The sequence below is a fragment of the Anolis sagrei genome, chromosome 2, assembly GCF_037176765.1.
Source record: "Anolis sagrei isolate rAnoSag1 chromosome 2, rAnoSag1.mat, whole genome shotgun sequence".
Classification (NCBI taxonomy): domain Eukaryota; kingdom Metazoa; phylum Chordata; class Lepidosauria; order Squamata; family Dactyloidae; genus Anolis; species Anolis sagrei.
In genome coordinates, this window is record NC_090022.1 from 178,858,281 (window position 1) to 178,872,838 (window position 14,558).

Genomic DNA, 14,558 nt, shown 5'->3' on the forward strand with positions numbered 1-14,558 from the left:
CCCAAACTACAGACCTCATGACCCCATAGCATTGAGCCAGGACAGTTAAAGGGGATTCATTTCTTTCTTTTCCTTTGCTGAAAGCTTTGGTGTTCTAACATTGTTGTTTTTAAAGAAGGAATTATAACCACGCAGTCACTGTAATGCACACCTTTTTCTTTTGGTCCCAATACAAGGTGCAGGTTCTTACCTACAAAACCCTGAACAGTTTGGGACCCACCTACCTGCGTGACCGCATTTCTGTGTACAAACCCACACGATCCCTTCGATCATCTGGAGAGGCCCTGCTCGTGCTCCCACCTCCATCGCAGGTGCGATTGGTGGGGACAAGGGAGAGGGCCTTCTCGGTGGTGGCCCTTCGACTCTGGAACTCACTGCCCAAGGACATCAGACATGCCCCAACTTTGGCAGTCTTTAGGAGGAGCCTGAAAACATGGTTGTTTCAGTGTGCCTTCCCAGAATAAGGAAATACTCTCAGCAATAGATCCTCTAAATGCACTTTATCATTGATTTAGGATTGTTTGTTCGCCCCATCTCTCGCCAAAAATTCTATCCCAGTATATTACCTTGCTCATGGCCAGCATTATTTTTTAATTTTTAATTATCACATTTGACCCAGCCATAGATTTTTAAATGATTGTTGTTACAGTTACTGTTTATTGTTTTTTTTGTTTATGAGATTTATTTTGATTGTTTTGTATTGATGTTTTATTATTGCTTTTGTTATTGCTTTTATTATTGTTGTTCTATGGGCTCGGCCTCCTGTAAGCCGCACCGAGTCCCCCTGGGGGAGATGGAGTGTGGTATAAATAAAGTATTATTATTATTATTATTATTATTATTATTATTATTATTATTAGAAACAAAACATGATGAGTCCACAGCAGACACTCTGCTGGCTGTTGTATTGGATCACACGTCGGACACTTCCCAAGTGTCTAGGACTGTGTGATGTATCGGCGAATAATGCGTGCAGATCCCATTAAGATGGCCTTCTGCAGCTGGCAGATGGTAATCTTGTCAGCGCCGATTATGTTTAAGTGCAAGCCAAGGTCTTTCGGCACTGCACCAGTGTGCCCATCACCACTGGGACCACCTTAACTGGTTTGTGCCAGAATCTTTGCAGTTCAATCTTTAAATCCTCATATCATGTCAGTTTTTCCAGTTGTTTCACTGCAATCCTGCTGTCACCTGGGATTGCAACATCAACAATCCAAACTTTGTTTTTTAACACAATTGTGAGGTCAGGAGTATTATGCTCCAAAACTCTGTCTGCCTGAAACCGGAAGTCCCAGAGGAGTTTGGCGTGTTCATTCTCTGTAACTTTTTCCGGCTTGTGATTCCCACCAGTTCTTTGTCGCAGGCAGATGGTATTTGTGGCACAAGTTCCATTATTATTATTACTATTTATTATTATTGCTATTTATTATTATTATTATTATTATTATTATTATTATTATTATTTGGTTTCAGGATTTTGAAAATTGAGGTGTGTATTAGATTCAATGGTGCATTAGGCTCAATACAGGTATGTTTATATCTTCAATTTCACCACAGCAGTTTCTTATCCCCACCAGATAGACAAACATATATCAAAAGGCTAGTTGGAGTTGGGAGGTAAAGGGGAAATAGAAAATAGAAAAAGTGGCGTGTCGAGGGAGAGCTCAATGCTCTTTCTCTTGACAAATGACCCTGCACTGCCTTGCATGAATGCTGGGAACTGGAAATTCCCTGCAGTTCCAAAGTCTCAATCAGTACCACCCACCTCTTCACATCTTAAGAGATGAAGGACCAAGGGACCTAATTTAGTCCAAAGTCTAGGAAGTCATAGAATCATAGAATCAAAGAGTTGGAAGAGACCTCATGGGCCACCCAGTCCAACCCCCTGCCAAGAAGCAGGAATATTGCATTCAAATCACCCCTGACAGATGGCCATCCAGCCCGTTTAAAAGCTTCCAAAGAAGGAGTTTCCACCACACTCCGGGGCAGAGAGTTCCACTGCTGAATGGCTCTCACAGTCAGGAAGTTCTTCCTTATGTTCAGATGGAATCTCCTCTCTTGGGGTGGGTATGCAAAATGAATCTTATTTATCAGACTACACTTCCAATATAAATAATTCATTTGTACTCCATTTTGAGGAACAGCGACATAAAAATACGTTAATGCAAATAAATAAAGGCAAGATATCTCCATTATGATATGAGTTCCTAGTCCAATTACCTAGCTGGACAAGTCTCATGTCTGAACAAGTCTTGGGCACAGATAGAAGGAAGCAGAAATATGCCATGTCTAAACCATGAGCCCAAGATAGGATGGTCCTTGTTCTTGGCCTAGCCATAACTCACAAAGGCTGTATCAGGCCATCACTAGTAAGAAAACGACAAGTCCAACCAATCTGCAGTATTTTTTTAGTTTGGGAGCTCATTGTCCAGGGTGCCTCTTCTCCCAATCTGGAGGACACTACAATTCCCGCTCTCTCCGTACCTGCAGGTCTGCCAGATGCTGTTCCTTACAGGCTCGGAGGGCTTCTGCATGTTCCTGCTGGTGCTTCTCTATTAGCTCCTGGGGAAGGGAGAAAATAAATCATAAAATTCCTTGAGACTAGAAGGTGACCAAGTTTATGAGGCCTCTGGGGCCCTTCTAACAGGGACCTTGGGTTCTCCAAAGGTCTGGAAAACAGCTCCTACACCCCTTTATGATGGGCTGGAACTTCTGAAAGTTAAAATTCAAAAATTTGGAGAGCCCAAGACATAAATAATGTCATTTCTGATGTGTGCCCCATTGCTAAGAAGCATGCAGTCAGTGACATAGGATCAGGATTTGCACAAGTGGGAGGAGGTGAAGCAGAAAGCCTCCAGTGCCCTATGGTTCTTGTCTAGACTGTCACCTCTGCATCTTTAAGCCGCCGCTCGAACCATCCCTTCGTGCCATCCATGGACTGTATTTGCAGGCGCAGCTCCTCCACAGTTTGCTGCATGGACTCCAGCTCCTGGCTACGAGCCTAGAAGTGCAAGAGAAAAGGGAGAAATGCAGGTGTTCCAGAAGCATGGTAAGTCACTACTTTAGCCACTGAACAGAGGCAAGAGGCAGCTTTCATTAAGAGAATGAATCTCTGGTTTGGGTACGCTCCGTTCTTTGGGGAAATGTGACTTAGGCTCCTCCTTCCTTGAGCAATACCTTCTCCTCCTTAAGCTGCCCACGCAGCTCATCTTCTTGCCGTTTCTTGTGCTCATGCAGTTCACGCAGCTCTCGCTCATAGCGTGCTCGCACGGCTAGCACCTCTTTCTCATGCTGTAGGCGGAGGTTACTAATTTCTTCCTTATGGCGTCCCTTTTCCTGGAGGGTCTCAATGGCCATCTCATCTAGCATGGCTTTGCGCTTCTCTGCTGTCTGGAAAGCAAATCCATGTTAGAGTGATTACCTTGTATCAAAAAGAACAGCTCAGCCCTAATACAATGTGAAGTTTCTCACCTACCCACAGACCACAGAGCTGACGAGAATCTGGTTCATGAAGCACAGTTCACCCCTACCCCAATATTTGGGAGAGAAGTGAGGTTTAATCCTAGCGAGTGGGCTTATTAACAAAAGACCATCCTCATAAATAGATAGCAGAGTGACTTAGCAGCAGCATGACCCAGCACCAGTAGCCAAAAGTGGAAAAAAAGAACAAAAACACACAGACCAATGTCATTTCTTCCATAGGAGGCTTTTCTTTGTAGTAAAATAATATGGTTGCACTATTTACAACACAAATAAACAAATACACAGTAACTTTACACACAGCAGCCTTCACACTGGAGCTTTCTCATATGAGGCTTCTCTCACACAGAGGTTTGCCTCACAACAAAAACAAAACAAAACTTTATTTATATACCACTCTATCTCCCCAAGGGGACTCAGAGCAGTTTCCAAGTGACATAATCAATACATACAAAGAGAACAGCATGAACATAAAATCAACAATCACTTAACGTATGGAAACAACGTATTCAACAAATGGAATTTTTGTACAAGTTATACAGCATGCAGTTCTCAAAACCAAAAATGATTTATCTTATATGGTATAAACAACGAATTCTACAGCAAGATATACATCTGTTTTAAGGTTGTTTTGCAAAAAAAAATGTCAATAACAATACACAGTTTGTGAATCTTCTTGCAAGTCTCTTAATCCAGAGCTTCTTGATTAAAGTAAAGTTTGTCCACGGCAATACACAGTTTATCAGTCCATGTTTTTCAAAATCACAGTTTGTCAAGCACAGTTTATCAGTCCTTTTTCAAAATCCTTTTTCAAAATTACAGTTTCAAAATCCTTTTTCAAAATCACAATTTTAAAGGGGCCCCATATAGTCCAAAATCACTTAGGGTCCTAGTTTTAGAGGTGGTTACATCCTCCATAAATATAGATTTATCTACTAGACTACTACAACATGAAGCCTTTTGGATTTTTACTCTTGAAACTGTATATCCTAAGGGTCTGAATGATTCTATTTCATTTCAGAGTTTCATGTGAGCAGGCACAGGCCTTTTAGAACAGGTTTTTCTCTTTTGAGTAACTTACTATTGCAAACTGGAACACACCCACACTGACAGCTATATGGGGCCCCTTTAAAATTCTCTTCATACACTATTACTTTCTCTTTATATATTAGAATCTCCACCTGCTTCCTTGTGCTTGCCACAGAAATATACCTAACAAGCAGAGCACCTTGTAGGGGAACCTATGTGAGTATTTTGATTCTAGTTGTATATGTTTTTTACTTTGGATAATTGCATTCCTTACTATGTTTAGCCACTTAATATGTTCCCTTCAGGTCCTCATTATTGTTTATCGTACTTGAAGAATTGTACAAAAAAAACTTATTACTATCCCCTGAAGAAGACTGTACACAGTCGAAACCGGTTGTGGTTGACAAACTGTGATTTTGAAAAGGGATTTTGAAAAAGGACTGATAAACTGTGCTTGACAAACTGTGATTTTGAAAAACATGGACTGATAAACTGTGTATTGCCGTGGACAAACTTTACTTTAATCAAGAAGCTCTGGATTAAGAGACTTGCAAGAAGATTCACAAACTGTGTATTGTTATTGACATTTTTTTCAAAACAACCTTAAAACAGATGTATATCTTGCTGTAGAATTCGTTGTTTATACCATATAAGATAAATGATTTTTGGTTTTGAGAACCGCATGCTGTATAACTTGTACTAAGATTCCATTCGTTGAATACGTTGTTTCCATACGTTGAGTGTTTGGTCTTAGGGACCTTTGCCTTTTGCATTTCAGGGAACCCTTGCTCTCTATTCATAAAATTAACATGACAAAATAAGCATTAAAAACCACAATAGCACATATATTTAAAATAATCCTGCCTGTTCAAGGCAGTTTAAAAGGCTGGGCCAGGCCGGACTGGGCTAGTGCGAATTTAGAGGGCCCAGGAAATTAGGTAGAGTCTATGGCTGTACATTTCCAGGGCCTAACAGAAGAAAGTGACCTGGGTAATTGGTAGAAAAATATGTGGCCAATTTCTACAGTATCTGGGGCAGAGCTAGAACTAGTCGTTCTCGAAGGTTTGTTTAAACCATCAGGTCTTCAGGCTCTTACGAAAAGAGAGGAGGGATGGGGCCTGCCTTATTTCTCCAGGAAGGGCTTTCCAGAGGCGGGGGGCCACCACCGAGAAGGCCCCCTTTCTCGTCCCCATGAACCATGCTTGTGACAGTGGTGGGAGCGAAAGGAGGGCCTCCCTGGAAGATCTTAAAGTTCACACTCCTCAGGATGACACTACCTTTGGCCCACGAACTCTAACAGGCTTCGGCCTACCAACTCTTTCAATGTTTGACTCACACTTGTGTAATCAAAAATACCCAGTTAATTTTTAATATTTCTGACATGCCTGTCCCTCCTCCTGCCCTCATTTACCTTCCTGGTTTCATCAAGGTCTTGTAACAATCTGTCTTTCTCCTGCCCAAGTTCTTGTAGCTGCTCCAGGAGACGTGTGTTGGCCCGGAGTGACTCCTAAGAGATGAAAGAGAAGGTTATCTAAAGCATTGTTCTTTAGGACAATCACTACTTCTCTCTCCACAATCAAGTTTTTTTTTCAGCACCCCAATACTGTGAGACCATTTTATATCTCTGATGACACACAGGAGCACTCAGAATCATATAAACTGAGAATCAGGAATGGCAAGGAGTGTAGGAAAAGAAAAGGTCCAAGAGTCGGGTGGGAAATGAAACAAGGTTAGGTTGTTACCTTCTCTCTGCTCCCAGCTCTCTGCGCAGCAAAGGCTCCCAAACTGGCCATTTTGCATATTGTACCCAAGAGTGGAGAGGAGAAGGAAATGTAAGTCTTCTGAAACATCTTTCTCTTCTCCCCTCCTCTCCAGAATATGCAAAGCGGCCAACTAGACCGTGCATCAAGCAGCAGAGTTCTGCTATCTGTCAGGGGCTGTTGCAATACACTGCAATACAGGAGCATTGCAATACACCCAAATACTTGGGAGTCACTTTGGACCGTGCTCTGACCTACAAGAAGCACTGCCTGAACATCAAGCAAAAAGTGGGCGCTAGAAACAACATCATACGAAAGCTGACTGGCACAACCTGGGGATCACAACCAGACACAGTGAAGACATCTGCCCTTGCGCTATGCTACTCTGCTGCTGAGTATGCATGCCCAGTGTGGAACACATCTCACCACACTAAAACAGTGGATGTGGCTCTTAAAGAGACATGCCGCATTATCACGGGGTGCCTGCGCCCTACACCACTGGAGAAATTACACTGCTTAGCCAGTATTGCACCACCTGACATCCGCCTGGAAGTAGCAGCCAATAGTGAAAGGACCAAGGCAGAGACATCTCCAGCTCATCCCCTGTTTGGGTATCAGCCAGTACGTCAACGACTTAAATCAAGACATAGTTTTCTTAGATCTACAGAGACACTCGCTGGAACACCCCAGCAAGCGAGAGTCCAAAGGTGGCAGGCCCAAACCCAGAACCTCAATCCATGGGTGATACCAGATGAGAGACTCCCCCCTGGGCACACAAATCTGTGTGTTTGTTTTGTTCTGTTAGAATTGTAATACAATGGTATGGTTGCTGATGACACGATAAATAAATAGGGGCTGTTGAAGGGCTCTATGTTGCTTTCATGACCTACCTGGAGCTGTGTGTTGAGGTCATCCCGCTGGGCAGTCAGTGTTTCCTTTTCGTTCTGACACTGCTGCAGCTCTGCCCCCAACGTTGCCACTTGATCCCGCATCAGATTCATCTCTTGGGCCTTGGATGTCTGGATCTACAGGGGAAAAAAACCAAGGACAAGAGTGGAAGAGACTGGTCTGAAAGCCATCTGAAAATACTCATCTCTCCTCTAAACCTTCAAACCATGAATGGTGTAGTGGGATCTAACAGACTAAAAAATGGCCACAACACATATAGCGTTCCTATTTCTCCCTAGTACCTTGGAAATATTCAACTATGTCTCAGTATGACATTCAAAAGACTAACCCCTTTGACATTTTCTTTTAACTTATTGATTCATAGCAAAAATGCCTTTTCTCTGTATTGTCAAAGGCTTTCATGGCCGGAATCACTGGGTTGTTGTAAGTTTTTTTCGGGCTATATGGCCATGTTCTAGAGGCATTTCTCCTGACGTTTCGCCTGCATCTATGGCAAGCATCCTCAGAGGTAGTGAGGTCTGTTGGAACTAGGAAAAAGGGGGTTTATATATCTGTGGAATGACCAGGGTGAGACAAAGGACTCTTGTCTGCTGGAGCTAGGTGTGAATGTTTCAACTGACCACCTTGATTAGCATTTGATTGCCTGGCAGTGCCTGGAGCAATCTTTTGTTGAGAGGTGATTAGATGTCCTTGTTTGTTTCCTCTCTGTTGTTGTGCTGTTCTAATTTTAGAGTTTTTTTTTTAATACTGGTAGCCAGATTTTGTTCATTTTCATGGTTTCCTCCTTTCTGTTGAAATTGTCCACATGCTTGTGGATTTCAATGGCTTCTCTGTGTAGTCCGACATCACTCTCAACAAAAGATTGCTAATCAAGGTGGTCAGATGAAACATGCACATCTAGCTCCAGCAGACAAGAGTCCTTTGTCTCATCCTGGTCATTGCACAGATATATAAACCCCCTTTTTCCTAGTTCCAACAGACCTCACTACCTCTGAGAATGCTTGCCATAGATGCAGGCAAAACTTCAGAAGAAATGCCTCTAGAACATGGCCATATAGCCCGAAAAACTTACAACCCACTGCCTTTTCTCTGTTGCACATTCAGGGAAAGTGTTAGTGTCCCACACAAGCTAAGTGAGCGACACCTAGGGTCTTCTGTTATGAAGGGCCTCCACATACAAGACAAATCTGTTAAATGGAGACCCTCAAAATTCATGAGACCCTCAAAATTCCCATAGCGTACAAAATAGCTATTTTAATTTATCCTTAGAGGGCTGAATAAGTTGGGGGGGGGGGGGGGGAGGGGAGGATAACTTGAACTCTGGCAAACTTAACATTTCTCTTATCACACTCTGGTGTTATTGAAGACTTAACCAACCAGGGTCACTCATCGATAAAAGGCCAGCACCTTAAATTAAGTACTGAAGCATCACAAAATTCTCTGATGACTTTGCTACTTCAGACTACACAGTTTCCTTTTCAGTAATTAATTCTACAGACTGTAACACAGTATTGATAATCTTTTCGATCTGTGCTGGTTTTGGGAGGGATCTGATCGTGAGAACACTTTTTGGAGAGAGAAAAACTACAAGTATCCCCCAGTGTACTCCTACAAAATAATTCTGCTGAGACATATCCTTTATACTCGTGTATACATCTAGACATTTTAGTCCAAAAATTGACCCAAATAACTGGGTTGACCCCATGGGTTAGTATAGATCTGTATCTTATCTCCTATCATCCCCTTCTCTGAATAGCATGGCAAAAGGTGAGCGCCCAAGAGAACTTAAAAGAAGCACCATCCACCTCTGCTCTTTCTGATGTTATGCCAGAATGGGGCCGCTGACCCCATAAAACAACACTGGTGCTTTCTCCTCTCCATGGAATGTCCCTTGACCAATCCACTGATCATATTACAATCCAAAATTTTGGCTCCCAAACCATATTTACATGGTTTGGGTCCAGGCTATCTACAGGTTTGCCTTCTCCCATTCAATCCACCCAATGCACTGAGGTCCTCTGAGGGGCAGTTACTCCAGTCCGCAAGTCCCTGACTGGCGCCTGTCACTGAGAGCATTTTTTCATCTGCCACCCAAGACTATGGAACGGTCTGTCAAAAGAGTCCCGACAGCTAAATGAGCTGTTGAAATTTTAAACCCATCTAAAGACCTATCTCTTCCAGCAGGTCTACCCAAGCATAATTTTTAAACTTGTGTCCTGTGTTTTAATCTCTGTCCTCTGTATTTTATATAATCATATATTTAATATGTTTATTTTATGGAACTACATTTTAATAAGTAAGTTTATAGAATTTCTGCAATGTTTGTGTGCTATGAACTGTGTTGTGGCCTGCCACGAGGAGAGGCAGGTAAGAAATATTATTATTATTATTATTATTATTATTATTATTATTTGATACACAAAAACATTACGACACAGCAAACAAGATCACTATGCTGGCTTTTGTATTCGATCACACGTTGGACATTTCCCAAATGTCTAGGACTGTGTGATCTATCAGTGAATTTTTTTTGTCGTGTCAGGAGCGACTTGAGAAACTGCAAGTTGCTTCTGGTGTGAGAGAATTGGCCGTCTGCAAGGATGTTGCCCAGGGGACGCCCGGATGATTTGATGTTTTTATCATCCTTGGGAGGCTTCTCTCATGTCCCCGCATGAGGAGCTGGAGCTGATAGAGGGAGCTTATCTGCCTCTCCCTGGATTAGAACCTGCGACCTGTCTGTCTTCAGTCCTGCCAGCACAAGGGTTTAACCCCCTGCGCCACTGGGGGCTCCTTATCGGTGAATAATGTGTGCAGATCCGAGTAGGGTGGCCTTTTGCAGCTGACAGATGGTAATTTTGTCAGCGCCAATTGTTTTTAAGTGCAGGCCAAGGTCCTTTGTTGTTGTTATTATTATTTGAAACACAACAAGATGAGCCCACAGCAGACACTCAGCTGGCTGTTGTATTGGATCACACGTCGGACACTTCCCAAATGCCCAGAACTGTGTGATTATCGGCAAATAATATGTGCAGATCCCAGTAAGGTGACCTTCTGCAGCTGGTAGATAGTATTTTAGTCAGTGCTGATTGTGTTTAAGTGCAGGCCAAGGTCTTTAGGCACTGCACCCACTGGGACCACCTTGACTGGCTTGTGCCAGAGCCTTTGCAGTTTGATCTTTAAATCCTCATATCGTGTCAGCTTTTCCAGTTGTTTCTCCTCAATCCTGCTGTCACCTGGGATTGCAACATCGATAATCAATACTTTGTTTTTTTAACACGATCGTGAGGTCAGGAGTATTGTGTTCCAGAAATCTGTCTGTTGTTGTTGTTGTTATTTGAAACACAACAAGATGAGTCCACAGCAGACACTCTGCTGCTGTTGAATTGGATCACACGTCGGACACTTCCCAAGTATCTAGGACTGTGCGATGTATCGGCAAATGATGCGTGCAGATCCCAGTAAGGTGGCTTTCTGCAGCTGGCAGATGGTAATTTTGTCAGTGCCGATTGTGTTTAAGTGTAGGCCAAGGTCTTTAGGCACTGCACCCAGTGTGCCGATCACCACTGGGACCACCTTTACTGGTTTGTGCCAGAGTCTTTGCAGTTCAAATAATAATAATAATAATAATAATAATAATAATAATTATTATTATTATTATTATTATTATTATCTGCTTTTCAGAGAACTGTGACATTCAAAAATTATCCCAGAAAATCAGAGTAGCTTTTCACTAAAACCAGAGATTTTTTATTTTACTAAGAATTCCCATCTAGGCAACATATTTTATGTCCACTCTACCTTGTTGTGCCACTAAAAATGCAGAACTCACAAACCTAACCTCACAGACCTTCCCAACGAGCAATCTATAAGCAACCTCAGTCCATGTGGACCAAGCCATTTTGGAATATGGACATCAAAAGCGGCCCTCCCTCTCAGCCAGGGGTGGGTGACTCTGGTCTTCTAGATGTTCCAGATGAGCCCCCTGGTTTCCATCACCACTTCCACCCCTGAGCAGCCCTCTGCTCCCACGGAGGGGCCTGGTACCTGTTCTAATGCTGCCAGATTGGTTCTCAGAGCATCATTTTCAGTCAGAATGGTCTCAACCTGCTCCTGGCTCTCCGCACTTTGACAAGCAACCTAATACCCCACAAGGTAAAGGATGGGCAAAGGGGAAAAAAGCAGAAAAAGAGAGAGGAGAGAAGAGGGAAAGGACAAAGCAGGAGAAAAAGAAGAGAGAAAGAGATTAAAAACACAGGGCAGAATATGGAGGCAGTGGCAGCTCTGTGCTAGTGCTCGTTTTCAGAAAAAGCAGGCTTGCTTTGCTTGGAAACCAAATGACAAAAAGTGACATAAATTGCAGGAAAAAAATAGATCAAATAAATGCATTTAATACACACAAGTTGTTAAGACAAGGCACAACTATTACAGATTTTTTAAAAGCACATAATGCATCTAGCAGAAGGAAAACATGAATGGTGAAGAGGGAGGGAAGGCTGCTTATGGAGATAAGAGGTCTAATGCAATCTCTTAACTTGCTAAGAAATGTGAAAGTCAAATAGGAATGTTAGAGCTCTTGTGGCAGGAATGCTACTGAAGGCAATGGCACATTCACACTAGGATTTTGGGGAGAGTTCCTAAGGATCCCAAGAAAAAGCATGATCATGGGGACTTCCCACTGCAGCAGGACTAGATGACCACATTCACTTAATAATAATAATAATAATAATAATAATAATAATACTTTATTTATACCCCACCACCATCTCCCCAAGGGATTCAGAGTGGCTTACATGAGGCCAAGCCCAACAACACATTAGTAAAAACAACAAGCAATAAACAAATAAATAATATAATTAATATAACTCACATATAGACAATAATTCACTTTGAAGCAAGTGAAGTCGGATTTAGGAAATGTTACTGTCGTGGACAACAGAATCCTATGAACTGCACTGGACCAAATCCTTCAACTTTTAGCTCAATTTAAAAAAAAAACTTGCCAAGCTCCGACATGCATGATAATAGAAACAGATTATGTGGAGGGCTACTAAACCCTGAAATCCAGATTACCAACAGTGTGCAGTGGTTTGAGTCCAAGAGATTCAAATCTCCAGTGGGTCACAGAAACCCACTGCATGTCCTTAGGCAAATTACACTCTCTCAGCCTCATAGAAAGGTAATGGATCATCTTCTTTGTAGAAATTCGCAAAATAAAAATTTAAAAACCCTCTCCAAGATAGGATTACAACCTGTTCACATGTAGCAGCCACCAGATGAGCCACGTGGCTAAAAGGAGGCTCCTTCATAAACAGATTCACAAACATTTCTAAACTGAGATGGTGTGAAAACAGCAAAGGAAACAGATATTAAAATAGGAACCTAATTTGTTCATTTATTTATTTTATTTACAATATTTGTATACCGCCTTTTTCGACCCCGAAGGGGACTCAGGGTGGTTCACAGTGTTGGCAACAATTCAATGCCATCGATTGAAATTGACCCACCCCTAATACAACAGCTGAGAAATTACTTCAATTCATTGAATGTAAAAAATTACATACACACACTCACTCACCTACACACAGAGGTACTAAAACATAATTTACGATTAGAAATCCACTAAATTACAAGCCTCCAACCTATGTAAAATAAAGACTTAGCAATACAATTGGAAAATGCACATTAAAAAGCACCACATTTTGAAACATGTGCAGAAACACATTTGGGCTCGTGGGAGGAAGCTAGTTTTGAAATTGTACATTAAAACATGCTTTTTGAAAGACATATAGGAAAAAATCCATGCAGCAAAAAAAAAAAATCAAACTCATACGGCAATTAAATAAAGTTAGAACAGACATTAAGGTGTAAATTTAGTGTAGTGGTTCCCAATCTGTGGTCCATGGACCACCAGTGGTTCACAAGAACTAAAATATGGTCCACAGCCTCACAATTACTACACTGTTGTAATGAGAGCGACTGATCTCACGAAACCCTCTTATAGCGCAGAGGCTTATTAAATATGATTTTTTGTGTGTGTGAGCAGATGTGACTACTGGATGGCATATGTTCTGTATCAGAAACTAGAGCTGATGTGGTCTATCCAATGCAATTTTCTGAATCAGCACCACAAATAGCCAAACTGAATCTAAAGTTGGCCAAAAACTGATTCGTAAGTATTTTGGTGCTAATATTGGGGAGTGGTCCCTGGTCAAAGTGGTCCCTGGTAAAGTGGTCCCTAGTCAAAAAAAGTTGGGAACCACTCGTTTAGGGGGATAACCATGGGGAAAAGGAAAAATGATTGCCTCCAAAAGAAATTCCACCCCTTCAAGCAATTATTTTAATTCCCAAATTTGTAGAGCATGAGACACCGAAGGCTGTTCACACCAAGAATTATTATTTTTTTGGTAATTTTGCCTACACTGTATTTTCAAATGCTCAACTGAAGCATTATGTTATTGTAATTGCAGAAATCTGGGAACTGAAATAAGCTTTCATGGGACTGCAAAATGTTTATCAGAAGCACAATGCATCCCTTCCATTGATCCCTATGAGACCGTCAACAAATTTAAGCACTATAGATTCACATCTCTCCACCAACACATTTAAAAGGGAAGAGGGAGACCATGAGAAACAGGAACCAACTCCACATAGAGGTGAACCACTATGCAAATCTCCAAAATTTATTTGGTTGCAGAAATCATCCTTTTCTGGCATAGAAAGTGTTATGAATTTGTGCACAAAATATGTCAAGTCCTGTTCATACTTCCAGGGAACGGGGAAATACGCACCCCAGGTCTGGTGGGATGGTTACATGAAAGCAATCAGAAACTATAACTGATTTTGACAAAGGATAAACTTTAAACAGCAGCGACAATAATGCACTCTAAATGTGTACCATTTCACTCTTCATTAACCTATATACCTTATGTCTTTTGACTGGTAGTTCTAGATCAAGAGAGGTACAGATGACATTATGAAAAAAGCCAAGCAACTCAGGACTTCATGTCTACCATGGCAACCATGGGGCTGTCCCAACAGGTATCTGGCCCCACCCACAGTGCTGGACATACATTGGACTTGGTTTTCTGCCAGGGATGGGAGGAAGGTGGCGGTGTTGAGGAGTTATCCATCTCTCCGTTGCCATGGACCGACCACCACCTGGTCAGCTTTAGATTAACTGCACCCCCTAACCTCTGCAGAGGTGGAGGACCCATTAAGTTGGTCCGCCCCAGGAGGCTTATGGATCCGGATGGATTCCTGACGGCTCTTGGGGAATTTCCTGCCGCCTCGGTTGGTGATCCTGTTGATGCCCTGGTCGCTCTCTGGAATGGGGAGATGACTAGGGCAATAAACACGATCGCTCCAGAACGTCCCCTCTCA

The 14,558-nt window shown here is 42.2% G+C and overlaps 1 protein-coding gene across 2 annotated transcripts in view; it reads right to left on the minus strand.

Annotated features, from left to right (window-relative positions):
- Window positions 1-14,558, minus strand: part of GRIPAP1 (GRIP1 associated protein 1) — a 113,472-nt gene that overhangs the window by 59,116 nt on the left and 39,798 nt on the right. Inside the window, exons 13-18 of one of the 2 annotated variants that reach the window (XM_060763131.2) lie at window positions 11,223-11,315; window positions 7,160-7,294; window positions 5,921-6,016; window positions 3,178-3,390; window positions 2,888-3,001; window positions 2,485-2,562 (exon numbers count right to left, since the gene is read on the minus strand). In XM_060763131.2, coding sequence (XP_060619114.2) covers window positions 2,485-2,562; window positions 2,888-3,001; window positions 3,178-3,390; window positions 5,921-6,016; window positions 7,160-7,294; window positions 11,223-11,315 — 729 coding nt within the window. The remainder of the gene's footprint in view (window positions 1-2,484; window positions 2,563-2,887; window positions 3,002-3,177; window positions 3,391-5,920; window positions 6,017-7,159; window positions 7,295-11,222; window positions 11,316-14,558) is intronic. The other variant, XM_060763132.2, reaches the window with a different exon arrangement.